The sequence below is a fragment of the Diceros bicornis genome, chromosome 40 (assembly GCF_020826845.1).
Source record: "Diceros bicornis minor isolate mBicDic1 chromosome 40, mDicBic1.mat.cur, whole genome shotgun sequence".
Lineage (NCBI taxonomy): Eukaryota > Metazoa > Chordata > Mammalia > Perissodactyla > Rhinocerotidae > Diceros > Diceros bicornis.
The window spans coordinates 15483280-15511221 of NC_080779.1; the positions used below are offsets into that span (position 1 = coordinate 15483280).

General features: G+C 44.9%; 1 protein-coding gene across 2 annotated transcripts in view; it reads left to right on the forward strand.

Annotated features, from left to right (window-relative positions):
* The window catches only part of TMEM131 (transmembrane protein 131), a 221740-nt gene that overhangs the window by 189553 nt on the left and 4245 nt on the right, over positions 1-27942 (forward strand). For both annotated transcript variants that reach the window (XM_058534507.1, XM_058534508.1), the window contains exons 32-38: positions 10549-10724; positions 13626-13753; positions 21377-21501; positions 21972-22121; positions 26082-26247; positions 27519-27640; positions 27745-27841. In XM_058534507.1, coding sequence (XP_058390490.1) covers positions 10549-10724; positions 13626-13753; positions 21377-21501; positions 21972-22121; positions 26082-26247; positions 27519-27640; positions 27745-27841 — 964 coding nt within the window. The remainder of the gene's footprint in view (positions 1-10548; positions 10725-13625; positions 13754-21376; positions 21502-21971; positions 22122-26081; positions 26248-27518; positions 27641-27744; positions 27842-27942) is intronic.

Genomic DNA, 27942 nt, shown 5'->3' on the forward strand with positions numbered 1-27942 from the left:
AAGGTGCTTGAAAACATCTATGGGCCGAGGACAGAAAGCCAGTAGAGCTGAGGGCGATGGTGGTGGTCAGCACTCACTAGTGTTCCGGACGGGACTGTGCGTGCCTCTGCCCTTGGTGATCGGCGTTGCTGTGTCCCTGTGTCTGCAGTGAGGAAACCCAGTCTAAGAAAGGTTACATCAGGCAGGTATGGGACCTAAGCCCAGGCCTGCTTCTAACCCCGCGGATGGTAACTGCACTACACTGCCGCCTCCAAAAAGAAGAGACGCAAGTGAGATAACTGGTGAAACCAAATGCCCAAGGAGGTGGGGTGGGATGAGACCCAGTTCAGTAGATTATAAAGGAAGGGACACTTATTCCACAGTGTTGATGCAGACAAACTGGTAGAGATGAAAAGGCGGCACAGGGAGTTAGGGGAGCTTTTATTTGAACCAAAATAATAGTCAGCTGCTGAGACTGAAGGGAGAAGTGGTAGGGTAGAAACAGAAAAGTAGGGAAAGTTCAGAACAGTCAAATTCCGGAGAACTGAAAGTTCTGTCGACTGGGAGTCTATGGGACTTGAGAGTTGGATTTGCGGAGCAGCTGCTCGGGCAACACTGCGGAGCGTGCTGAGGGTCAGTGTGGCACTGCCTCACACTTGTGTCTTCTCTCCCTTGCGCTCTGCAGCCCGCAGGTGCAGAGTGAAAGCTGGGTAGTTGGATTAAGACAGTATTGGAGTTCCGCAGGACAGGGACACAGAAAGCCACGGGTGGGAATGTCACAGAGATGCTGGCAGGAGAGGGGAGGATGGGCTGGACTGTGTGGAATTAGCAGGATAGGGAAGGACCTTAATCCAGAAGGAAGCTCACAGACAGGGAGAACTGGACAAGTCAAGGCATGGGAGATCCAACAAGTCAAATTTCAGGGATGGTGGAAGCAAGGGAATGATAGGAGACCGAGGTATGAAAACGAGGAGGGAGATTTAGGGTTCAGAGAAAAAGCAGTTCTGGGCAATAACAAGTTCTTAGGTGCAGCCTTGGAAATGGGATGTGGAAGTATAACGGAAGTAAAGCCCGTTAGCAACAGCGAGGCCACAGGGCTAGAAGTCCACAGTCCCTTACACGACACTCTGGGAGTCACGTGTGTTTGGGAATTGAGATTTTTGGAAAGGTATACAGTGCGTGTACCATATGATTCATTAGACTGTCAAAGTAGCCTCACATTAGTTCAGCTTAGGTTGTACCACTAGAAGAGTTCAGTCATCAAGTTTTGTTTCTAAATGAGTTAAGGAGAAAAAGCTTTGAGAGCTTTTTGGATTTCAGAGTCACTGATAAGAGATTGTCGGGGGCTGGCCCCGTGGCCTAGCGGTTAAGTGCGCGCACTCCACTGCTGGCGGCCCGGGTTCGGATCCCGGGTGCGCACCGATGCATTGCTTGTCAGGCCATGCTGTGGCGGCGTCCCATATAAAGTAGAGGACGATGGGCACGGATGTTAGCCCAGGGCCAGTCCTCCTCAGCAAAAAGAGGAGGATTGGCATTGGATTTTAGATCAGGGCTGATCTTCCTCACAAAAAAAAAAGAGAGAGAGATTGTCAACCTGACCTGTACAAGGCCTGGGGCCCCGGGTGATGGGAGGTTGAGGATCAGAGGAAGTCCCTGAGTCTGGTGCCAGGCTCCTCAGTGAGGACTGGGGAGATCTGCAGGCTCCAGTGGAGAGGCCGGCAGAGTGTGTAGGGATGCAGTGTGTATGTAATTGTCCTAAATGTAGAGGGTTCTAGGTGCACCCATCTGATCGGTCACCCCTCCTGCCTTCCAGGCTGCCTGCCAAGTGAGTGGACAGACTAGATTCAGAGCTAAGTTACAAAATCCACCCTAAACTCTCCTCCCTCTGAAAGCAGGGCGTCTGATAAGCGTGGGTGAAGCCTGAGCCTAGGTGGATAGGCTTTCCACTCCCTTCTCTACTACTGTGTATAGTTCCACAGGCAAAGATAACTAGTCCTTAGAGTAAATGTACCCTGATTTGCCCCACACAGGCAGAGAGGCTGGACAAGAGTGAGCAGAGAGAAGGGCTAGTATTGGCCCAGGGAAGCTGGCCCTCTGAGGTCAGCTTGCCACTTGGGACGGGAGGTGCAGTCCTGAGCCACATAGAGGAGCCCTCCTCTGGAAGAGAGGGTATGGGATAAGTCTGTTAAGGCCGTGCTACCCAAATTTGCAGTCCGAGGACCAGCAATAGTAACATCACCTGGGAGCTTTTAGAAATGTAGAATCCTGGGCCCCAACCCAGACTGCTGGGTTGAATCAGAATCTGTCTTTAACAGGATCCACAGGTGATTAAGATAACCTGCGTTTAGCCACTATAACCGCACCCACTAGTGGAAAGTAACTGGTGACGGTCCTTGGGAAGTGGGCACTGGTCCCATCTAGTGGTTTTTTGGGCAGGCAAGGAGTTGCCTTTAAAGGGACTGGCAGGAAATGCCTGAACAGAAGCTGTCCTCTCCCAACATAAAATTGTAGTAAGTTTGCTTATGAATATCCGTGATATTATTTCTAGAATAAACAAATCCAAAATCTAATTGAACATCTTAATTTTATGAAAACCCTAAATAATTGTACTCTGTACACCATAAAGTCTGGGCTGTGCGACTTTTTTTTCTTCGTCTTGTGCACCTTATTGGGTCTGCTGAGTGCTGCAAATGGTGTCTAGAGAAAAGAAAGACGAGAATAGAGTGTGAGTCTCATTAATTCCTGCCCTGTGATAGAAGTAAAATGTTTGCACTTAATAGGAATTCTTTTCTACCTTCTATTGGGCTGAAAAAGCATCTGAGCATCTGTGCTGTCTAAGCACAGAGCCTAACAAGACAAAATAATGATGATTGCTATAAAATTTTGAAAACAATATTTACTTTAGTTAAAGAGCGTCTGAAGAGTTCAAGAGTTTCACAAAATGCACTTTTTGGTTGTTTCAGTTTATCATACTCATTTAAAGGTATTATTTCAGGACAAAAAGGAGAAAATAAATTTACATGTTCAGTACTAACCCAAGTAAATGGTGTGTTGGTCTGTATTATTTATTGGCCTCATTTTAGACCTTTTAAACAGCCAAAAGATGAGGAGGAAGAGAAATTCCTGCCGGAATTGGTGATTCTGTAGAGTTTCCAGAATCTCCCGTCAGGTGTTGTAACTGACATCACCTGACCTGACCTGGGTCCACAGCTGCCGGGGACTACATGCGTGCAGAGAGGCCATTTGCTAGTAATTAAAACTTTGCTGAAGCAATTCTTTTGGGTGGAAGTTAAATGAAATGCTTTAAAGAGAGAGAGAGACAACCAAAGCAACTTGCCAAACTAGTGATTACAAATTTATACGCTACTTAGTGAAGACAAAGAAGTCGTCAGTGAGTAGGACATATTCTTTAAATTTATAGTTCATACTTTGCCTACTTTTAATTGCAGGTGGTTAAAATTATTGAAGCACATTTATAAAACAGTGAGTAAAAGTCAAAACGTAGTTTTTTTGGTTTTTTATGTTTGTTTTTAATTATGGTGCTATCTCAACAGAAACCTAGAATACAGTTTGTTGTTACCATTAAGTATTAAATTGAGCTGCAAATGTCCTGGCAGCTAAGGCCAAAGGAAAACATCATTATATCATCCTCATGCAGGAAAAGGAAGTATGACAGTTCATCTGAAAAAATAGACTTTGTTGGCATTGCGTTCCTGCTTGAATCTGAGGACACTGAATACCAGAATGGGCATTGTGTCTTTGCTAAGGAGAATATGGGAATGTTCTACACACAGATGCTTTATGTTGGCCTTATAACATTAAATTATGACTCCTCATCTGCATCCTGCCTCTTAGATGTACAGTTAGCCTCACCCACATGCACAGCATTTATGCCAACTATGGTATGTATATAGTCAGTTGGATTGTCTGATAAAGGGTGAGACCTTCACTGCTGGGTAAAGATGTGAGACCCATAAGCAGTGGATGGCACTCAGTCACAAATATTCAGCAGCCTGCCCTGCATTCTTGTACACACGTTAGCCCAAGGTGCCCTGCAGGTAGAGACAAATGGTTTTTGTCAATAAAGAGTTTTTCATCCACTCAATTATTAGGAAAAATATACTTAATTAGGCTTTAAAGCAGTGGAGAAACCGTTTCATTCTGACCATTTTTGAGAGCAGGCAGAGGAGCTACCAACTGAACATCGGGTTTTGAGCAGAGCTGCAGCCTATCGTCTCGTCAGATGAGGTTGCTGCAGAGAGTCTCCCATCTCCAGGTTGGATGGGGGTGTTCAGTACTCACCATGTGAGTCTTGACAAATGAGTGTCAGGTGTTAGTAGCGGTGTGAGGTGGGTTTGGGACCTGGTTTCTCCCATGCACCCCTTTCTTCTCTCAGGTCTTCTGCCACGGAAGCATACACACAAGGAGCCATGAGGTGCCCCTTGTCTCAATCACCAGTCAGATACCACTTAATCTCCCTGCCGCCTCCCTGCCCGTGACAGAATGTAGGTGGGGAAAGAAGCTCCTGCTAAGAGTCCACATGAGGCTTCTTGCTTCCCTTCTAGGTCTGAAACTTCTTATTAGAACTTGTGTATTTGGGGATGGCAGGAGAGAGCATGAGATAGAATGTTGCGGCTTCAGAAGGCACCCACATTTGCTTTTCCAACTAGCCCTGTGAATGGATGAGAACGGCCAAACTTTTTTTAGGGGGAGGGACGCACAGGGGCACTAGGCCTCTTCTTACTGCCTGGAGTCAGGACATGAAGACAAGGGCAAGAGAGCTTGTCACATAAGAGCACTGGCCAACCAGACGTCAGAGTCTGTGTTAGCTCATTATAACAGTCGTGTCGTTAGCAGGCTTGTCTTCTAATTTGCTGTGGTAGATGGGCTTATACCCAAATCATTTTGTCAAATGACTATTCTCACTTTCTTTAATTCAGGCACACAAATTACATACTTCTAAAAATATCACTAGCCTAGGACCCATGGATTATATATAGAAAATAATTTTCAGTGGTAGTTATGTTAAAAAGAAGTTTGTATATTCATGGATTACAGAAAGCAGCAAGTTTTGTGAAGTATGTCAAAAGCCATAAAAATAAAATAATGCACACACATCCTTTGAACCAATAAGCTCATATCGGGAAATTTAACATCAGGGAATAATCTTATATACACCATGTTTTATAATAGTGAAAAATGGAAACTGCCTAAATGTCTAAGAACAGGGATTTGTAATTACAGTATGTTAACTCAATGCAGTGTGTTATTTAAGATAATTATGCCTAGAGTATCCATCTGTGATAATAAGGCTTTGAGAGAAGATCATTGTCCACTTCCATAAACTGTGTTCCTTCTGTTTTCTCAGTGAGTGAAATGGGGTATAGAGGGTCAATTGTGATGTAGACTTTTGTAAATCTTACATTTTTTTGGACAAGATATGAGAAGGAGAGATCCAGTCCTTGGCATGTTGAAAAGAAAGCTGGAATAGGGTTTGGAAGGGTGGCTTTCAGGCCTAATGGACCCATTATTTGCATGAGAAAAAAGCATGTGTTTAGCTTTTTAAAAGTAGAGTAAACAACACTTGGTTCATTCTGAAGAATTAACGTACTTGGCAAGGATTAGTACTCACCCCATGAACATGCCCCGACTTGGTCACACGTGAGCTCTTGGGGACTTTTTGCTTTTAAATTTAAATGAGATGCACTTTTTTTTTTTAACTTTTTATCTTGAGATAATTGTAGATTCATATGCAGTTGTAAATAATAATGCAGAGAGATCTCTGTACCTTTTACCCCATTTCCCCCAATAACATGTTGCAAAAATATAGTACAATATCACAACCAGGATATTGCTGTTGTTACAGTCAAGATACAGAACATTTCCATCACCACAAGGATCCCTTATGTGCCCTTTTCTAGCCTATCCACTTCCCTCCCACTCTCACCCCCTCCCTTACCCCTGGCAACCATTAATCTCTTCTCCGTTCCTTTAATTTTGTCATCTCAAGACTGTTATATAAATGGAATCATACAGTTTGGTATGAAGAGTGACTTGATTGAAACCTGGATAGGTTACTCATAAAGGATTGAGAGGGATAAGCTTTTGGTCTTGGGGTAGCAGGTCACACTGTTGGTATATTTCACTGTTCAGAAAGGCACAAAATCAACTTGCGCAGCTCGGCAGGCACTGGCTGTGTGGTTGCCATGTGCTGGGTGCCATTCAAGATGATAAGGCCTGATCTCTGCCGTTCAGGTGCTTAGACTGTATGAAGAGTAGAGCCAAGGAGGCAAGTGTTGACCACAGTAGATCAGCTAGCATCCTCGATCAGGAGTCTGGTGATGGTGGGAGTAGGCAGACAAGGGGTGCGTGGCCTCAGGGACAGTTCATCCAGACAGTGGTGTGAAGCCTGAGGAACCTGTCACTCATGGTGAATTATTTCTCCTTTGGTCAGTGCTGAAAATACACTGAGTTTTCTGTAGCTGCCTCACCCTTCAGCTTATACCATCTTTATTTGGATGGGTTAATTTTTATTACTAATTATTCTCGTAAAGCTAGGAGATATCCTGTCTCCTCCACTGTGTATTGAGTTAATTTATCTTTGAGAGGACAGTCTCCCTCTGAATTCTGATTCCCACTTCCTAGTCCCCTACTCTCTCTTCTGTGTCCTGGCAACAGCATGGGAGTGTGAACTGGTAGTTTGAAAACTGAGTGCTCCACAATGGGCCAAGGGAAGAGCATAAGGAAGGATAGGGACAAGGCTGGAACAGACACTAGAAAGATAGATGGGTCCAGATTGTAAAGGAGTTTGAACTTTATCCTATAGAAGACAGACAGGATAGGGGCCAGCCCTGTGGCATAGCAGTTAAGTGCGCGCACTCCGCTTCGGCGGCCAGGGGTTTGCAGGTTCTGATCCCGGGCATGCACCAACGCACCGCATGTAGAAGTTATAGGAAGACTGGGCCATTGCAGTAGGCCAGGCAACAGATGAAGAAGTCCTGAGCTGGGGAAGTGACAGTGGGAGTGGGGTAAGAAAGGAATTAGAGATTTTAGAAGTAGAATCCGTTTGACTGGTTAATTGATGGTGATATTGGGTTGTTTAGATAATTTCATCCAGGTAACTCAGAATTCCCCAAATTCTACTCTGAACTTCAGGTATCTTCTGAGATGCCTGTGGGATATATACACACAGAGGTCTTGAGAAATAGGAAATGAGGCATTGCATTATTACTAGCAGATCTTGTGCCTGTAGTGCCCAGCCGAAGATGCTCTCATAAATCTAGGTGGAATTTATAGCCTAAACCAGGGAATCTCAACTTGACTGTACATTACGGTCACCTAGAGGGCTTGTTGAAACAGATTGCTGGGCCACCCCAGAGTTTCTGGTTCAGTATGTCTAGAGTGGGGCTGTAGAATTTTCATTTCTAACAAGTTCCCAAGTGATGCTGATTCTGCTGGTCTGTGAAAAACACTTGGAGAACCGCTGACCTAACACAAGGTTTTAGAGGAGAGATTCTTTCCCTAAAGCCCAGTCTTTCTACAGGAAACCAGCCCCTGAGGAAGAGAAGAGACCCTTGAGAACAAGCTCGCCTGAGAAGTCAGCTTCTTCCCTCACTCCACCAAGTGGCACAAGGGAGGCAGAGTCACCCGCATGTGTGCAGCCTGCAGGGCGCAGTGACTCTGCCTGTGGGTGCACGTGGGTCTATCATCCATCTAATGCAGTCAGGTTTTGGTCCTTTCTCTGGGGAAAGCACGCGCTGTCCGTCCCACCAACATTTGAGTTTGGGACTAGAAGCAGCAGAAGAAATCACACATGACGGTGAGGCAGCTGCTGGCCGGGTGATGGGTCAGTGCTGATGCTGCAGACGAGTGATCCTCAGCCTGGTGGCACAGCAGAATCTCACTAGAGGAGCTTTGTGAAAATATACCCACATCCAGGTCCCACCCAGAACTGCTTAATCAGGTTCTCTCAAGGTGGAGTCCATACAGCAGTGTTTGTTAAAAGCTCCCTCTGTTATTCTCAAGTGCAGCAGATTAAGAACCGTTATTATAGACTGAGAAGCCAAAAGATGTTTTTAGGATATTTAACTCAGTTGGGGACATTCTAAATTTGAACTGTTTATGTCGAATTAGTTAAAGTGAGCCCCGGGGAGGATATAAAAGGAAAAGAGAAGTTCCCAGGGCAGGTCTCTAGGAAAGACCAGCAAAGATAAAGCCAGCAGAAGCGTTGTCAGAAGAATCACAGTACCAGAAGAGGAGGAGGATGTTGGGGTCCGGCAGGGGTGGGCAGGGAGATGGTCCACAGTGTCCAGTAGAACAGAAAGGGCTTGTAGAATGAGGAGTGCTGGAGGTCATTGGTGTTGACAGTTAAGGGGTTATTGTTCACCTTTTCAAAATCACTTTCATTAAGGTGCTGGGGACAGAAGTCGAAGGGCAACATATTAAGAAGTTAATAAGAGATGGGGATTTGGAGGTAAAAAATGTAAACTTTTTCATGAAATAAGCTTTTTTTTTATAAATGTGTAAATCAACTTTTTTTTTTTTTGAGGAAGATTGGCCCTGAGCTAACATCTATTGCCAATCTTCCTCTTTTTCTTTTTTCTCCCCATAGCCTCAGTACATAGTTGTATATCCTAGTGTGGGTCCTTCTAGTTCTTCTGTGTGGGACGCTGCCTCAGCATGGCTTGATGAGCAGTGAGTAGGTCCTCACCCAGGATCCAAACCTGTGAACCCCGGGCCACTGAAGGAGAATGCACGAACTTAACCACTACGCCACTGGGCCGGCCCCTGAAATAAGCTTTTTTTACCCAAGTTTTCAACTTAACTATTAGTTTAAGTATTTCTTTTTCTCCTTTATTTGTGTATCCATGGCTTCAGGAAAACAAACACTTCCAGCCCTTTTCTATTTATAAGGAAATTTCAGGTTATTTTAAACACAGATTATGTATACAGATAGTGCCTCTGACCCAGTGAACCCAAGCATGATAAAATTGTAGAATTGCAGGTGAGGAGTTCACTGCATGGGGACTGATCTTGGTCCTGTAGGAAGGTTTCAAGTGCTCTCAGCATGAATTATTGAACTCCCAGAATCGGAGAAGTCCTGGGACTCCTGGGGCCAGAGCAGGACAGCTCCGTCCCTTCCACCCAGGAGGAGAGGGGCTCTGGCCACTCCTGCTGGGCCAGGGGCTCTTAAACCACTGGCCAACCTTCTGCTGAAACAAAGGTTTCTCAATTTTTGAGACTTAATATCCCAGTTATGGTTTCAATTCTTATACCTTCTGGAATCAGTGGGAAAGTAAATCATGAAATGACATTTCCTAAAAATCAGTCAGAACTTTACTTATTCTTTTCCTAGATCGGGCTCGGCAAACTCTCTCTGTAAAAGGCCAGATAGTAAATATTTGAGGCTCGGTGTGTCACAAACTCTCTCCATTACATATTCTTTGTTTCTTGTTTTCAACCACTTAAAAATCTTTCTCAGCTCACAAACCACACAAAACAGGCCACCAGCCAGATTTGGCCCCTGGGCCGTAGTTAGCTAACCCCTGTTCTCATTGCCAAAGTTTGAGTCTCTGGCACCCATTAACAGAGGCCATAAAACGTCAGGGTTTAAATAAGTTGCGTGAAGTCACCATTATCAAAAGGACGTATTTTAAAGTGACAGAGAATAGGCTAAACTGGCTTGCGTGGCTTCTGCAGCCTTACCCAGCCTGCCTGCCCGGGTGTTTTTGCAGGTGCAGTCTGAGGGCCTGGAGTCGGGGATTTCTCTGCCGCTGGCTAGTCCAGCTGGAGTGTAAGCCCTCTGAGGGCGAGGATTGTGCTGTTGGTGTTCACTGCTGTATTCCCAGGACATGGAACCCTGCCTGGGAAATAGTGGGCACTCAGATACGTTGTCTCATTTGTCTTGGGAGCATCCACATCTTGTAGAATAATAGGCTTTCTGTTTCATTCTCTGTCCATGTGTAACATATGCCAGGCACTGTTCTAAGGGCTTTATGTGATTCCTCATTACAACACTATGAGGTCTTGTCTCCCTCAGCTTACGGATGAGAGGCCAAGATGACGCAGCTGGTTAGGAGACAGCCAGGATTTGGACCTGGCCATCATGGCTTTGCTGCCAGGGGTCTTAGCACCCCTCAGGTGACACACATGGGCAGCTCGTTGTGTGTCACCATCAGGCTTCCATCTCCAGATTTGAAAGGATCTCTGGTGGTTTTCACTTCCATGACTTTTTAAAGCTGTGTCACCCTCTGGGGTATGAAAAAGTATTCTAAGACATATGTACAGATTTGTCAAGACTATGGAGTTTGCCAAAACTCATTGACCTGTACACTTAAAATGGGCATATCTTATTGTACATAAATTATACTTCAATAAAGTTGATTTTTAAAAGTATTCCAGTCAGAAAATCAGATGTGATTTGGAAAGTTTTAATTAGAGAAGAAATGAAGTAAAGAAATCTTTATGAATCAGAAAAAGAGTCCAGCCTCTTCAGAAAAAGTTTTAATGGCTGTGTTTTCTGAGCTATTTAAAAATCAAGAGTTATTTTACTTTGATTTTCGTCCCCAGGGAAAGGAAAACCTCTTCAGCGCAAGGTTAAACCAGCTAAGAAGCAAGAGGAAAAGGAGAAGAAGGGAAAGGGGAAAGCCCAGGAGGATGAACTGAAAGACTCCTTGGCTGATGACGACAGCTCCTCCACCACCACGGAGACCTCCAACCCAGACACAGAACCTCTCCTCAAGGAGGTAGGGCGGGGGCTTACAAACGAGGGAGAGGAGGAAGTGTCTCCTGCAGCGCACAAGGCACTGTCCCATAAATCGGGTTTTTAACGCAGAATGAATGTTTTATATTTAACATTTGCACGTGTTCTGAGGATTAGTTCTCCCTGAGCCCAGACATGCCCAAATAGTCGCTCAGATAGTCACTCTCAATCCCCAGTCACAGCTCTGGGGGTGAAAGTCTTCGTTTCCCTCAGGGAAGAACATTTGGAAGCATGTTCATAAAGTAAAATACTTAGAAATTGGAAACACTGCTTGAAAGTTAGGGGCCGTCTGGAGTAGTAACTCCTCTGGCTCATGAAATTTGTTTCAAATTTTAAGTATCGAAAGAGGATGAGAAGGAATTACACCATTTTAATTACACTGGACTTCTCCTCTCCTATCACTGCTGGCGCAGTGGTCTTCGGTGCCAGCTCACCCCCACACGGGGAGAGCAGTGACTGTGCTGGAGAGGAATGTGGCCCCAGGAAAGATCCCAGGTTTCACAGTCACATCAGCACATCAAGAAAGCTGCCTCACTCCTCAGAGTCCTCAGCTCTCAGGGTGGTCCTTAGCATCAGGAATAATATTGCAAGATGCCTGGTCCACAGTGGGCGTTAGGGTAAATGGAGTATAGTGTTCCTGTTGTGAATATGTCGGAGAGTGTGAGGTATAAGTGGTATGCAGAAAAGTGAGGGCATAACTCTTTTATGGCATTTTTAATTTTAGATAACTATATTTCAAATTTAAAATGATCCCAATATAGCCTTTAATATTGTAGACCAGAATTTCTTTTTCAGTTTGAATCTAGTGACCTAAGGAATCATTTCTTACAGAGATCCAGCAGTGTCATCTGCATATATTAATTTTTAAAACAAAATTCATAGGTAACTTATTTTTCTTGTCAGCTACCTTGCCCTTGGCATCCTCACATTGGATATGGTGCGCTGTCCATCCTCAGACAATTCATAGGCAGTTCTCATTAGAGTTCTCCTCTTCATATGCCTTTTAACAGATTACTTCAGAGAAGCAGAGTGCCACCTGCTGATCTTTGAGTGGAGCCCAGCAGTCACGATGATGTGCATAGGCGCTTGGAAAGCATTTTCAGCACAGGCTTTCTTCACAACGTTTCTTCACTCCTTTTCTGCCTTTCCAGCTTTTTTCCTAACCCTTCCTCAATGGCGCCCTCTCCAGCTGACCCCACCTGCAGCGTTCTCTGTGCACCCATGGGGCCTCCACGCCTGTTAGCCTTCTCCCCTCTGATCAGTTTTTATTCCTCCTCCTCGGCACTCTAGCATAGAGTTCGTGTGCTTTTATTTTTTTGCAACAGATCTGTTTGCCAGGTATGTGTGTTTTCTTCCCAACCAGATTACGAACTTGACAGGTCATTTTCTCTTGTGTGGCTTTTCCAACCCTGTTCTGCCCCTTCGTTCAGCAAACGTACGGATAGTGCCTGGCCTGTGCTGGGTGCTTGTGAACGACAGCGGACGAAAAGACCCGGTTCTTGTCCTCAGAGAGCTCGCAGTCTGCAAAGTTCTTGATGAGTCAAGTGTTCAGGAAATACTTCTTGCATAACTCAGAATAGTCTCAAAAGGTGTATGGGCAGGAGGGAGTTTTAGCCCTTTCTCTGGTTACTTACTCTTGACGGTGAGATAGATTGACCTAGTGTGACCTATTAAAATCCAGGCTGCCTTAATGACCGTAAGCCATGAAACTCCCGCACACATACAGCTGTTCCCTTTTGCTAAGTATGTCCTTCCCCTCTGTCCCCTGGTTAGCCTCAGTGTATGCTCGAACACAGTGCTGCTCAGACTATCTGTGATGAAGTACCAGGTCTTTTTTTATTTCCTTTCTGTCGTATATGTTGTCCTACTGCACGTGAGGAGTACACACCCACTCCACATGCAACTCCCCAAGCAAGTTCAACAATACGTGAATGGATATATGCCCTGTTGGGGAGACACATCCACTTATCTCATGCTTGGATGCCACAGCAGTGTCAAATTACTATAAAAAAGCATAAGTGCAGTTTCTGCACCTACCCAGTGATGTACCAGAAACAGTGGCTGGACCAGTTGAGTAGCACAGCTTTAAGATGCAGCTTGGATGTGGCCTTCTTGGTCCAGGCACCACACTCGAGCCAGACAAGACAGCTCCTCTGTGCTCCCATCATGGCCAGTGAGCATTTCTATACGAAGGTGCACGGTGGTGGATCTCTAACTGTCATGTGTGTCTCCCTCCCGCTAGACTTCACGGTCCTTGGGGGCAGGGACTAGGCCCTCTTAGTAACGCCATTGCCCGGCACCACGTGGGTGACCGGTACATGTTTGTGGAATAAGTGAACGAATAACTAAGCCCCCTCCCACTGATGTGAGTAGTTGTTAGCGTTAAACCCGCCATAACACTGTTGATAGTCACAGTGTCACTTGTGAACACTTAGTGAGTGGATGTGAACACTTAGAGCTGCATGCACTGTTTTCTTGCCCCAGATTTTCTTTGTGCTCAAGATTAGAAACATTGCCAGCATGTTTAACTTTACATTTTAGTTCTGGCTGAACTTTTCTTGTAAATAAAAGCAAAGTTTGGCTCCCCAATACTTAAAATTAAGAAGCTACCAATTTCCACTGCCACCAGTCAGGATCTGAGTATAAATTAAAATGACATTCTTTGTAACTCATACTCACAAAAACATAATTATAATAAATTAAAGGCTGAACAACTGACAGAGCCGCAATAGTTAAAGATAGATTTGAGGAAAGGAGTTTATCGTTTTTATACATATGGTCTGTGTATCTGCTACATCTGTGGTTTTGTGTCTCTGCCTTCAAATAGGACTATATCAGTCATTTTTTTTATCCTTCTCAGCAATTAAATGTACATTTTTTACAGGATACAGAAAAGCAAAAGGGAAAACAAGCCATGCCCGAAAAACATGAAAATGAAATGTCTCAAGTGAAGCAAAAAAGCAAAAAACTGTTAAATGTTAAGAAAGAAATCCCAACAGATGTGAAACCCAGGTGAGAAAAACAGTTCAGAGAAATAAGGTATGTAAAAGAAGTTACTGGTGAAAACTAGGTAAGGTTTTTGTTTGGTTGGTTCTTCTTGAGGGAGTTTTTTGCAACAAAAGCCATGTACTGCATCACATTCCTCTTGATTTTTTTCTAATGCCTAAGGTTCCCTGTCATTGATGAGGGACAGCCACATGCTTCTGATGTCAGATATGTCAAAGGTAGAATTAACAACTTGTTGCAAAAATTTAAGAGGAAGATTTAGGGGGTAATTCATTCCCAGGCAGAGAGCCATTTCCCTTCTGTGCAGAGATAACCTTGATGGTTTAGTCACAGGTACAAGCTTAACTCTTTTCAAGAAGAACTCTGAATCAGCTGTGAACCCAGAGCTGCAGTTGGGATCTAGAATTCTGTGCGATAAAACTTGTAAGAGTTTGTTGTTACTTAAAAAATGCTCAGGGCAGATATTACCTATCAGACAATTCTACAATGGAATAACTCCATTCCAGTCCCCATGGGATGGGATTCTGATGGGCCCTACAGGGAATGCTTGCTGCAGAATGTTTCCCCAAGTAAATGAATGAGTTGAACTATTGGGTTATTAACTAAGGTTACTTCGTACTTTCATTAAACCTTTGCTCTGTCTAATAAACTAATTTTAGTTTTAGCATTGTTAATAATACCCTTCCTAGTTCATCATATAAAATGGAAATCAGCATGAAAACCAGTGCCTTCTTGTGTGATATGTGGGCATCAACCAGGAAGTTGAAGGAATTAGGTATAAATTAATAAAGGAAGACATTGTTTGTTATCATTAGAATTGGCCTTAGATTTGTGGATGATCTATTCTGACTTACTCTGGTTCTGAGAACAATATTTGAGCTTTGCAAAAACACCAACACCACCAATAACCTAGACTCTATCCCTAGATTATACAGCTAAACTGAGGAGGAGCGGTCTGTTCTGTAGAATCAAAAGCTAATAAGAAATTAGTGATTACTGCAGTAAAATTTAACCTTGTCCCTCAACTTATGAAATAACGCTGCATATGGCAGTGATTAGTAATGGAGTCTTTATACCTAAAATTTACTCTTTCATGCATATGGTTAGTTTGAGTAACCCAATCCTTCAATTTGTTGATAACAGTCTGACCCAGTTAGAAGGAATATCAAGTGGAGTAATAGTTGACACACTTGGGTCCCTCTTGAGAAAAATCAGCCTGAGGCACTAATTGGTGCTAATATTCTGGCACCCCAGGACAGGGATCATACCCATCTAGTGGCTAGGGATTCCTCTTCTAAGCCTTTTTCAGGCTTAGGTGATTGATCAGATATTTTAAAGTAAATGAGGCTAAAAAATCCAGATTACGAAAAACCCTAGTTTTTGCATATGTGGAGATCTTGTAAGACTAGACGATCGTGCTATAATCCTTATGATCTTACATTTTAAAACCAAACTTCTAAGAATTATTTAGCGGAACCGTTCCGTAAGTGACTCACCATATCTGCATTGTTTATTAGCCTTGATGCCGAGCTCAGTACCTGAAATATAACATTTTTAAACAGGTACTACATGTCAACTCTAACCCTCATCCCTCTTCCACCGACTTCTGTTGTATTCTGGTCTTTTCATGAAATAAGTTGATGATTAGCAGATTTGATTTTGAAAAGTTTGTAAAAGACTTCGCTTGACTGCCACTAATCTGCAAGGATGTTGAGTTCTCTGCTAAACCAAAAGCTGGAGTGACCAGTTCTCCACCACCTGGGCAAGGGACAAGTACAGCGATAACTCGTGTTCTCTTGATATGTGGTTAAGAGAAATCATTACCAGAAGACAATTTAGGCAGTGTGCACACTAAATTAGAGCACACTGCCTAAATTGTCTTTTTAAATTATCTTCTATAACTGGAGAAATCCATATGCAATCCATATCCTTAGTCTTCTGACCTTCTTTATCTAATCATTTTAAACTCAACTGATCTTGTTTTGTGTTTTTCTGGACTCAAGCATAAAAGTATTGAGAGTCAGGGGCCAGCCCTTGGTGTAGTGGTTAAGTTCAGCATGCTCTGCTTGGCAGCCTGGGTTCACGGGTTCAGATCCTGGGCACAGACCTACACCACTTGTCAACCATGCTGAGGCAGCGACCCACATACAAACATAGAGGAAGATTGGCACAGATGTTAGCTCAAGGCTAATCTTCCTCATTAAAAAGAAAAAAAAAAGAGGAAGATTGACAAGAGGTGTTACCTCAGGGCAAATCTTCCTCACCAAAAAAAAAAAAAAAAAGGTATTGAGAGTCAAAATTCATTAGTATATCAATCACATACAGAGTTCAACAAATAAAGACTATTTTTGGTTTTTGTTTTGCTGAGGAAGATTCGCCCTAAGCTGACATCTGTTGCCAGTCTTCCTCATTCTTTGCTTGAGGAAGATTAGCCCTGAGCTAACATCTGTGCCAATCTTTCTCTACTTTTTGTATGTGGGTTGCTGCCACAGTGTGGCCGACAAGCAGTGTAGGTCCACACCTGGGATCCGAACCCTCACACCTGGGCCACCAAAGCAGAACACACCAAACTTAACCACTACACCACAGGGCCAGCCTCAAGACTGGTTTTTTTTTTTTTTTTGTTTTTTTGTTTTTTTTTTTTTGTGAGGAGATCAGCCCTGAGCTAACATCCGCCAATCCTCCTCTTTTTTTTTTTTTGCTGAGGAAGACAGCCCTGGGCTAACATCGGTGCCCATCTTCCTCCACTTTATATGGGACGCCGCCACAGCATGGCTTACCAAGCAGTGCGTCGGTGCGCGCCCGGGATCCGAACCAGCGACCCCCGGGCCGCCGCAGCGGAGCGCGCGCACTTAACCGCTTGCGCCACCGGGCCGGCCCCAAGAGTGGTTTTTTTAATAACCAGAAAGGTGGGCTCTGAATAGAGCGATTCCCTGTCTATGCTGAGTTATGATAGGTATGTTATGACATATGATAGTATGTTATGATGTAGGATAGTATGTTATGACGTAGGATAGATGACATATGACTATGATAGATAGTTATGACACTGAGTTATGATAGTAAATGCCTTGTGCTGTTGTTCAGGGAAAGTCACTGGTAGACCTAGCATTAGTGGTACATGAAATTCCTGTCACCTAATAAGAAGTGTTTTCATACTACAAAGCAATAGTAATCAAAACAGCATGGTACTGGTACAAAAACAGACACACAGATCAATGGAACAGAATTGAAAGCCCAGAAATAAAACCACACATATACGGACAGCTAATTTTCGACAAAGGTGCTAAGAACATGCAATGGAGAAAGGAAAGTCTCTTCAATAAATGGTGTTGGGAAAACTGGACAGCCACATGCAAAAGAATGAAAGTGGACCATGTGCTATCGCCATTCACAAAAATTAACTCAAAATGGATCAAAGACCTGAAGATGAGACCTGAAACTATAAAACTCATAGAAGAAAATATAGGCAACACACTATTTGACATTGGTTTTAAAGGAATCTTTTCGGATGACATGCCTACCCAGACTAGGGAAACTAAAGAAAAAATAAACAAGTGGGACTTTATCATATTAAAGAGCTTTTATAAGACAAATGAAACCAGAATCAAGATGAACAACCAACCAACCAGCTGGGAGAGAATATTTGCAAAACATACATCTGACAAGGGGTTGATCTCCATAATATATAAAGAACTCACACAATTGAACAACAAAAAAACAAACAACCCGATCAAAAAATGGGCAGAGGAAATGAACAGACACTTCTCCAAGGAAGATATACAGATGGCCAATAGGCACATGAAAAGATGCTCAACATCACTAATCATCAGGGAAATGCAAATCAAAACAACACTAAGATACCACCTCACGCCCATTAGAATGGCTATAATCACCAAGACAAAAAACAACAAATGTTGGAGAGGATGTGGAGAAACAGGAACCCTCATACACAGCTGGTGGGAATGCAAATTGGTGCAGCCTCTATGGAAAACGGTATGGAGATTCCTCAAAGAATTAAAAATAGAGATGCCCTATGATCCAGCCATCCCACTACTGGGAATCTATCCAACGCACCTGAAATCAACAATCCAAAGAGGCTTATGCACCCCTATGTTCATTGCAGCATTATTCACCATAGCCAAGAAGTGGAAGCAACCTAAGTGTCCCTCGACTGACGATTGGATTAAGAAAATGTGGTATATATATACAATGGAATACTACTCAGCCATAAAAAAAGACAAAATCGTCCCATTTGCAACAACATGGATGGGCCTGGAGCATATTATGTTAAGTGAAATAAGCCAGAAAGAGAAAGACAAACACTGTATGATCTCACTCATATGTGGAATATAAACCAACACATGGACAGAGAAAACTGGACTGTGGTTATCCGGGCAGTGGGGGTGGGGGGTGGGCACAAGGGGTGAAGGGAGTCATATATGGGGTGATGGACAAACAAAAATGTACAACCCAAAATTTCACAATGTTAGAAACCATTAAAACATCAATAAAAAAAAAAAAAAAAGTGCTTTCAGTGTGTTGCTATGGGATTTCACATATCTGAAGGAAGTATATGCACAGTTTTTAAAAAGAGATATCATTAATAAGGCATATATTGTCACTTTCTTTTGGAGGCTTTATCTGATTGGCAGAAAATATTTTTCTTATATATCAGTTAGCCAAAAAACTGATCTTGTACTGTTAATAATATCTGTGGGCTTAGGTTACATTTGCTTTATCAAAAATTGGTCTTTAAATATTATCCTTATTGTAATATGTTATGTCATTTATAGACCAGAAGACCCAAATCCGTAAATGTTGAAGAATTCATTTTCCTGTAAATAAGTGGTGATAAAGCCAGAGGAATGCCTCAGACACGGTCTCTGCCTGTGCAGCCCCTTCCTACCGTCGTCCGAAGAGATGACTTCAAAAAAATCATTTCCTAGAAGTGTGGAGCGTGGGGTTGCAATGGCAGAGATCTGGTCTGTCCATTTTTCCCAGCTTCCACACCATAGAAGTGAGCCTTGTAGACCTGCAGAAGAGTGTATTTTAGGTCAGACGTGCCAGGGAATGAGTTAGATCTCAGACACTGAAAGGACTTCTGCAGAACCTGCTGGTTTAGGACACCAGCTCTCCATTGATCCTTTTGTTTTCTGTTTATTTTAATCAACATTTTACATGTTTGCATAACTTAAATGTAATCATCTAAAATAAGCAAAAAACGTTTGCTAGAGTAATTGTATTCTCTAATAATCTGCTCGAATAGCACACTCAGCTCAGGGCCGTGGGCACCATGTTCCACACACTGGCCTCTAGGCCTGTCAGCCCTGGGATGGCCCTGACCTTGCCCTCAGCTCTCTGCCAACCCGCTCCCCCAGACAGGGGCATGTCCCGTGTATTCCATGAGCAAAAATCAAGCCTGGCATCTGAACCACCTTTCTGTTTTTCCCTTTTAGGGAATCACTTAAATTAAGTTGGCTCTTATCCATGTTATTCGAAGCCTTAAAAAAGATTTCTTGATAGAGATCATCTGGCTTAATTTAGGAAAGTATGAATCAGCAAAAATAAAATACACGGTTGTCTGGCACCCTTTTTCTTAGAAACGAACTAATTTTACAGTGGCACAGTTAAGCTTTGTGTAAACAGACAGCTCCCACCCCCCACACTTACTTTAAATAACTCACACCCACCCACCTGCACCACCGCAACCAGAAGGCTAGGCGTCTGTGTCATGGGAGCCTTTGCTTTTTTAAAAGATGGAGTTTTTAAATAACCCTATCAGTCAGAAGTAGAAGGATGGAAGATTTATAAAACTGTAGCATAAATAGTGTTTCCCATAAACAGTGGATTTTTTCACGTCAATTTGTTATCCTGCCTAAAATTCTACTTACCTGGGTTAACCAAGACCTTTTGGATTTTTGGTAGCTCTTACTAATTCCAAATATAATACCTATTGGTTATAGAAAATTTGTGAAATATAAAGAAACAAAAGAAAATGACCTTTGGCCTACTACCTTAGAAAATGTTTGTAAATAGCCTCCATTAAAGTTTATTTATTTATTTATGAGATCACATTTTACGTATTTTTGTATCATCTGCTTACCTTTTCTTGGGGGGAGGGCTGCCTATGAGGGGGTTGCTAGGTGCTGTGGTGCCATTGGATCTAGAAAGTTTGAACCATTCTGACCTTTGAAAATCTGATGTGAATTAGTACAGTGGACTCAGCAGAAATTGGCTGCCTTCTAGGAGTGAGAACTTGAAGTGACAACAGAAGGAGGATGATGTGGTGCATAGAGAACCTGAAGGATGGGGCTAAGGGAGGCCTGAGTGGTGTGTTGGAGTCACACACCTGAGGGTTGGCGACAGGAAGTGCACTAAGGTAGAAAATGCCAGAGACATATCCATTTTAGAGTATCTACGTTAGCCAGTAAACTTTGTAAGATTTTTAATGAAAATCAAGCTATCAGCTCAGCCTTGAACTATAGCTTTCCAGCCATCACCAGGAGGATGGTGGAGATCACTGATGATTTTTGGAAGAATTCTCAGAGGGGGCCACTGGGTTCTCTCAACTGTGTCTCAACCTTCACCGGAAAATGCCCTTCTTGACCACGTGGGCTTAGGTCCTGTCAGAAGCTTTCCGAAGCCTGCGACTTGATCTTGGTGGGCATTACAGAAGCGGCTTTGTAAAGAATGTCTTTGTGGCCCACATAGTTACATTGCTCACAGTGCTACCTTTTACCTAGCACTGGGCGTCTCCCCAGTCCATTTCTCCTAGAGATTACTGCTGTCCCAGCAAATTGTAATGTTTTCTTCATCAGGCTATAGAAACTTAAAATAGCCCATCATGCCTCCCACTTTGCCTTGGCTGACAGGAAGTTCAGAGCCAATTGTCCTATTTATACATGTTTATTATCATAAACTTACCTCTAAATCTTTAGAAAGCATGTGCAGTCTAAATAAATCAATAAAAAGAATATTTAAATTTTTGCCTAAGATTCACCCTGAGTTCAAGAATAAAGAAGAAAATTCATCTCAACCCACTCACCCTAGACCTTAGGCAAATAGTACAGGCCTGCTGCTCTGCAGCGGGCTCAGTGGATTTTTGTAGGAAACCCAGGAATTTAGCCCTGGTTCATTTCATAGTTTCTATGAGAAAAATGTGTTCAAAGTTTGAGTAGCAGAATGTTTGACATTTGGAAGGCTGAGACCTCTCAGAATCTCTGTATTCAGGAATCCCACCAGTGGTCTAAATGCTGGATGAGACTCACTCACAAGAAAAATGACTTCGCACTTAGCAGCCGCAAAATGGCAAGTTTGTGCTAAAGGCTTTATACACATTATCTGAGGTAGATGCCCTAACCCCTACGTATTACTAAATAATAGAGCTCAATTCACTGTCAGCACTCAAGAGCAAAGAATCAATCTGCCAGTGCTGTATGTCTCCTAGACAGTCTTAGAAATGTTTGGAATGCAGCCAATCCTAAGTTAGGACCATGGGTGGATAATGCCTCAGGAAGCCAAATTAGTAAAACATGCGCTTGAAATTATGCAGTAATCAATGAGTTCTAGTCTCTGCTCCAAAACAAAGGGATAAATTTGAATTTTCCATCCCTGATTGTCTTGCAGTTCTTTAGAGCTACCATATACTCCCTCATTGGAAAGTAAACAACGTAGAACTCTCCCCACCAAGATTCCTCTTCCAACTGCATTGACAGGCGGATCCAAATCACGAAATTCCCAAAAAACAAAAGGTATTTTCGTGTTGGTCATACAGATATTTTTGTGGTTTAATAGTTAATAGTTGTGGGCCAGCCCTGTGGCGTAGCGGTTAAGTTCGTGCATTCTGCTTTGGCGGCCAGGGTTCGCTGGTTTGGATCCTGGTCATGGACCTACTCACTGCTCATCAAGCCATACTGAGGCAACGTCCCATGTAGAAGAGCTACAGCTCTACAACTATGATACACAACTATGTACTGGGGCTTTGGGGAGAAAAAAAGAAAAAGAGGAAGATTGGCAACAGATGTTAGTGCAGGGCCAATCTTCCTCAAGAAAAAAAAATAGTTAATAGTTGTGAGTTGTGAGTTACCAGTAACCAATTAGTAGTTCTTAGTCATAAAAGGCTAAGGTTGTGTTCTCATCCTCATTAGAAGGTTCATTGAAATAAACCTGAAAGAAAAGAATTATCCTCCGTTAACAACTTTCTTTTCTCATTTTTGTGCAGGTACAAATAAGTTAGTGGATAACAGGCCACCTGCCCTAGCAAAATTCCTCCCAAATAGTCAAGAACTAGGCAACACCAGTAGCTCAGAAGGTGAAAAAGACTCTCCACCCCCGGAGTGGGATTCCGTGCCAGTTCATAAACCCGGCAGCTGTAAGTATGGTCATTTGAAACCACAGTGCTCCACTCACCACAGCCTCCCTCACTCTGGGCATGAAAACCCTGCAGGGGCGTGTTGCTTTAAAAGGAGACCCACTGTCTGTGGTCTGCTGCAGCCAGCCTGTACCAGCCAGCAGTAGTTAAACTGTTGTTGCTGAATTGGCGTGGTAGGGGTATTTACACCAGAGAAATCAGCAGACAGTTCACATCAGGGCTCTTTTTGCCAGAGAGCTGCTGTACCAGCACACCAGTGCCTGGGGTGCAAAATGGAAAGATCTGTTTGAGTGGGGAATCATCCAAAGAAGTGTCGCTTTATGAAAGCATTAGCCGTCTACCTAACTCCTCATACGTTTACGGTTAATCGTTTTTGTAAAAATGCAGTTACTCTCTGCTTTACCCACGTCTCTTATGTAGACAGCCTGTGTGAAGCTTCCATTCTCTTCCTTGCTGGCTTTTTGACCTTGTTGCTCAGAACGGCCTGCAGTGCCCGTGGCAGTAGCACTGTCCACGGAAACGCGGTGGAGGGCCTGGCCCTCTAGATGCCTAGGACAATTGAAATAGATAATTTCAAGACAATTGAAGTAGAAGATAATCAGGATAATTGAAGTAGAAGACAGCAGAGAGAAGCACAGAGAGGGGCCTAATGGCAGGGATTTGGGATCAAGAGAGGTCCTAGTCTTAGGCTTGACTTGTCTGCACTCACCGCAGTGTTAGAGTGAACTCACATTTGGCCTGTTTGTACCAAAGGGAAAATCAGGTTGAGCAACAAGATTATTTGAGGTGAAGGAGGATTTAAATAAAGAGTGAGTGATTGAAGCCTCGGTAGGTTGAATGAGGGCAGAGAACTTGGAGATTCAGGTGAGGATTACGGTAAACATGCCTCCTTTTACATTTTCTCCTGTGGAAAAACATACTGGAAAAACATACTGTGAAAAGCTGGAGCCCCTATTTGCCGTGAGACTTTCTGGTGTGTTTTAGTAGTAGTCTTTGCCTGGGATGAGATACAATCATAAATCCCTGGTCATTCAAGAAATCTTGAACGAGTCTCCAAGCGGTCCCTGTGTCCAGGCTGAATGCTTTTGGTTCCTTAGATCCCATCTGAGGTCTCAGCTGCTCGTTGGTTCTTGGCTTATACTTTGTTATTTGGGCGATTCCCCACTAAGCAGGTGCCACTTCCACCACAAAAGCTGTGTTTCACCTTCCCAGGGAGCCAGCTTCATAGGGCTGTCTGTGGCCCAATGAAGTGAACATAAGCCCTGCCAGTGTAAGTACCAGCAAAGCACGTGGTATTGTGCAGGGAAGAGGGAACGTCAACCAGACACAGCCTTCAGGACAAGATAGCTGGCTGTGGCAGTGTTGCCACCAAGTGGCATCTGAGGCACATGTTGGCATCACTCGTTGGGGTGAAGGAAGAAAGGGTGACAGGGTCCAACCCCGTAGGAGTTGGGAGGGAGGAATGTGAGAAATGGCAGGCAGGCAGTCTGGAGAACGACGTGTGTGGAAAGCACGGTGCTGTGGGCCTGTTTCCCCCCAAGGCTCGTCCACGAAGACCAGCTGATGCTCCAAGAGCTCCGTGCCTCGCAGCTGAGCTCGTGTCACACGGCTAGAGGGCTTTGCCACTGGAAAAAGTGTGTTACTCTGTCCAGGGCTCACATCTGCAAAATTCTTTTGTGTTTTTCTAGCCAAGAAATTCCTTACACTGGTCCCAAGCCGTGTCACCTCTCTGCTCGCACCACCAGCCTTACTAGAAAGTTCTAGCCGGGCTGCACTATATACACAACATGGCTACATGAAACCAGTCAGCATCAGTCCAGTATAAACTCTCTCACCTGTACCTTTCTGTCCCCTGCCCCACCCTCTCCTCCACCTCCCTCTCCACGCTTTGCTGTTTCATCCTGCATAGAGTGCTGTCGCAGTGCTTAGCTTCCTGGTGCTCCCGAAGGTGAAAGCATTTCCCACTCAGGGTGGTGCAGGCCTGGGCATAGCTGTGATCACGGGGGGGTGGGGTTTGCTGCCTGTGTGTAAAGATCTCTCTGGCCCAGGTAGCATGGTGCCCCAAACCATATGAGGCACTGAGAAGATTCCCCTGGAATAATTTCATGATTTAAAAAGACAAAGAAATGTAAGGGGTTATTAAAAGAAAAGGCAAATAGAAAGCCACAGAGAAGAAAGTTGTTGATATTTAAATCAAAAAGTTCTCTAGTTGCACGTGCCCTATGCTATTTTTGGCCTCCTCCTTCCCTCCCCCGTCTTCTCTTTCTACTCAAGCATTATTCTATAAAGTCTCTTTCTAACTTTTCTGAACTCGCCCTGTTTCATTCCATCGATATTTATGCAATGCTTCTGGAGCACTGGGTCCGATGAAGCACGTCCCGGTAAGGGAGAGCTGCCCCAGGGCTGCACACCACCCCCAGGACAGGCCCCTAGGGCGCGCGAGCACGCACAAGGCGCGGCGTGGGCGACAGGTCACTTATGCTGGTGGTGAGGGAGGTCAGAGAAGGTGTCCTACAAGAGGTGGCTAGGGAAGGGTCAGGACAGTCACACATTAATGACCTTACAGTGCCCATGTGGTATCAGATAGGCACGCTGTGCTGTGGGGGCTTCTGGAGGGCAAGAGCGTGGAGAGGTTTGATCAGGGCTCATCCAGGAGGTGGCCCCTGAAATGGGCCCTGAGTGTGGGCGTCAGGTCCACAAACAACAGAGCAGAGGAGGAAGGGTGCAGCCACATAATCAAGGGTGACGATGCGGTGGGGTAGAGACAAGGACGATGACTAAGGTGCGAGCACCATTGAGGAAGGTCAGAGAGAATTCCTGGGGTAGGCACAAGGTGGCACTAGAGATGGGGAATGGATAGCTTGGGTGTCAAAGAGAAGGATGCTTTGCTTGGACGTGCCATAACTGGAGCCTTGACACAGCCAAGGAACGTGTAGCCTCATCCAGGCCCGGGGACTTGGGGACTTGGGGAGAGAGTTACAAGAGAAGTGGGGCCACCATGCGAGCAGGCTTCAGTTCTAGAAGTGAGGTGGAACAGACTCTCACAGAAAAGGGAGCAGAGCAGACTGTCCGCATTGTAGACAGGACTTGCACGGGGCGTGAAAGGCCAGCCAGCAGGGGAATGAGGGAAATGCACCAAGCTAGCCGAGCTGTGCTGGGCAGGGATGAGAAACCAGGAGGGCAGTGGGGCTGGGCGGTTGTGCCAGGATAACTGTGGGTAAGTGGGAAGCCTCGCAGACTGGGGCCCACCGAGACTGAAGGTGCAGACGCCAGAGCCTTTTCCTCACGTCTCTTGGAGCAGCACCAAGGCACCCACAATAGATTTGCAAGATGTTCTGTCTTTCTGATAAAAGTTATGCGTGTGTTTCCATTTAGTGAGTGCAGGATAAACACAATTTCATGACACTAGAATTTTTTCTGTTTTAAAATTTTAAAACAGCTGTGCAGACGTTACCCTAAAGGGCAGCAGGAATATATTAGCAGTTTGTATCCTTGTAAAATGGGGACCAGGAGCGGCCCTGCACCAGGCGTGCCCGCAGAGGGCGGGGTGTCGTCATCATAGAACTCGGAACACCTGGCCCGGGGCCCAGCACCTGCCACAGGTGTGAACCTGTGTGGAAGCACGGAGGCTCTTTCAGGTCCCAAGCAGTGGCTTCACCTGCCCCTCCCCGAAAGCCGTGGGAGAAGGGAAAAGGACCAGACCCGTCCAAGAGGTCCTGCACAACGCAGGAGAGATGGATCCAGGTGGTGCTTCTGGGAAGGCCTCATAGTGCTGAGAGAGACACGACTTCCCTTTTTGTCTTTAAAACCTTTAAACGGAACACATATAAAAGCTTTAATGTGGTTTTTCTTTGTAGAAGCACTTGAGTTCTGCATAGTATCAGCACACCAGAAGTAATTGATTTTGAAGAGTAAAAATCAAAATATCACATTAATGAGACTTTTTATTTTTAATTTCAGCTACCGATAGTCTTTATAAACTTTCTCTGCAAACCCTCAACGCAGACATTTTCTTAAAACAACGCCAGACCTCACCAACACCGGCCTCTCCATCCCCCCCTGCCGCACCCTGCCCCTTCACGTCCCGGGGTAGCTACAGCAGCATCGTCAACAGCAGCTCCAGCAGGTGGGCTCCCTGGTCCCTTCCTGTTCCTGAAATATCCAGAAATCTGGTGCTCACTCCCAGTAAAGGGAAACACTCAGTGGCCAAAGGCTGCTGTCCTGTCTCCCCTCTGCTGTTTGCAGCTGTCCTGCCCTTTTCCGGGGTCAGTTCTCTCTCCCTACAGCCACATGGGTGCCCGACTCCAGCAGTAACCCCTTCCATCCATTAGCTTCTGTCACCCATGGACTGAGAAATGCATCATTTAACTTATCAGTATTATGTTCTAATTCAAGAGTCAGCAAGCATACTAAGCATTAAATGAACATCTGCAGGAGGTGTCCTGTGAGTTGAGGAAATGGGTTCACGGGATGTTTATTTTGACCTTATGGCAGTTTAGTTTAGCGGTTAAAAGGGTAGGGTCTGAAACAAGGCGGCTGCCTCTGCATGAGGTGCTGCAGTGGGTGATGTGCACACAGGAGGTGGCCTCCTGACAGGCAGACTCGGGGACACCTCACCTGGGGCTCCTCGCTGGAGCACAGGGCCACGCGTGTGTTTGCCTGACCTCTGGTGGAACAGTAACCTCAGTGACAGTCATGGTCACATGTTGAGTTCTTACCGTGCGCCAGCACTGTTCTTGGCACCATAGAGGTGGCCCTGCATTTCCTCCTCCCGGCGAGCACAGGTCAGGTACTGTCACCATCCCTGCTTGCCACATGAGGAGACCCCAGCCGGACCCTGCAGCAAACCTGCCCAGTTTTTAACTCTTGCCAAAAGAGGCAGTAAGCACTGAGGCTGAGGGCGGCTGCCCTGCTTGGGCCCTCGCCACAGTGAGCCTCTTACCCAGTCCTGAGGGGGAAGGGGACGGTCCAGGACCTGGCTCCTGCCACTGTGTTCATGTTCTACTCCTTGTTCCATGGCTCAGGGGCTCCCTCTCTAGTGTTCTTCCCTAAAATGGGATTGCAGCCTTTTCCAGTCCCTAAGTTGTGATACCTTGCCCTTGTCTCTTTCACGGTGACCTTGTATTTTCTTCCCTTTCCCCCCAAATCCCTAATTTTCCGTCTGACTACACAGTCACAGGTCCCAGAGCGTTTACGTGAGGCTAGGCTGTGCTCTGTGAGCTGCCGTGGGCTGTTTCCAGGTCCCCATCTCAGAATCTGGGCCCGGCCACAGTGAAGGCACTGCGTGGGGCTCGGTCCTGCAGGAGCCACATCCCCTGGGACGGGTGCCCCTGACGGGCCTCCAGTGGGCAGTGCTGACCAGCAGTGAGTTATTCTCTCTTTGCTGCTTCCTTCAAGTGACCCTAAAACAAAGCAGCCCAATGGAAGCAAGCACAGATTGACAAAAGCAGCCTCGCTCCCTGGCAAGAATGGCAACCCCACTTTTGCTGCGGTCGCAGCCGGGTACGACAAGAGCCCAGGTGAGTAGCTTGGCATCCAAAGACCTGTCACAGCGGGGCCTCAGGTACGGTGGAATTACCTTTGGCTGGTTTGCCTTTGATTGATTCAGAGTCCCTTGTTACAGGTGGGAATGGCTTTGCTAAAGTTTCCTCAAACAAAACAGACTTTTCCAGCAGCCTTGGCATTTCACACACTCCTGTTGACAGCGATGGCTCAGACAGGTACAGTAGACCATTCTTAATCAATAGAAAGATAGAAAGGTTTCTCAAGTCAGGTTGGCGTATTCTATCCACACGTGTGTTTCGGGCATGTTTTTACCTAG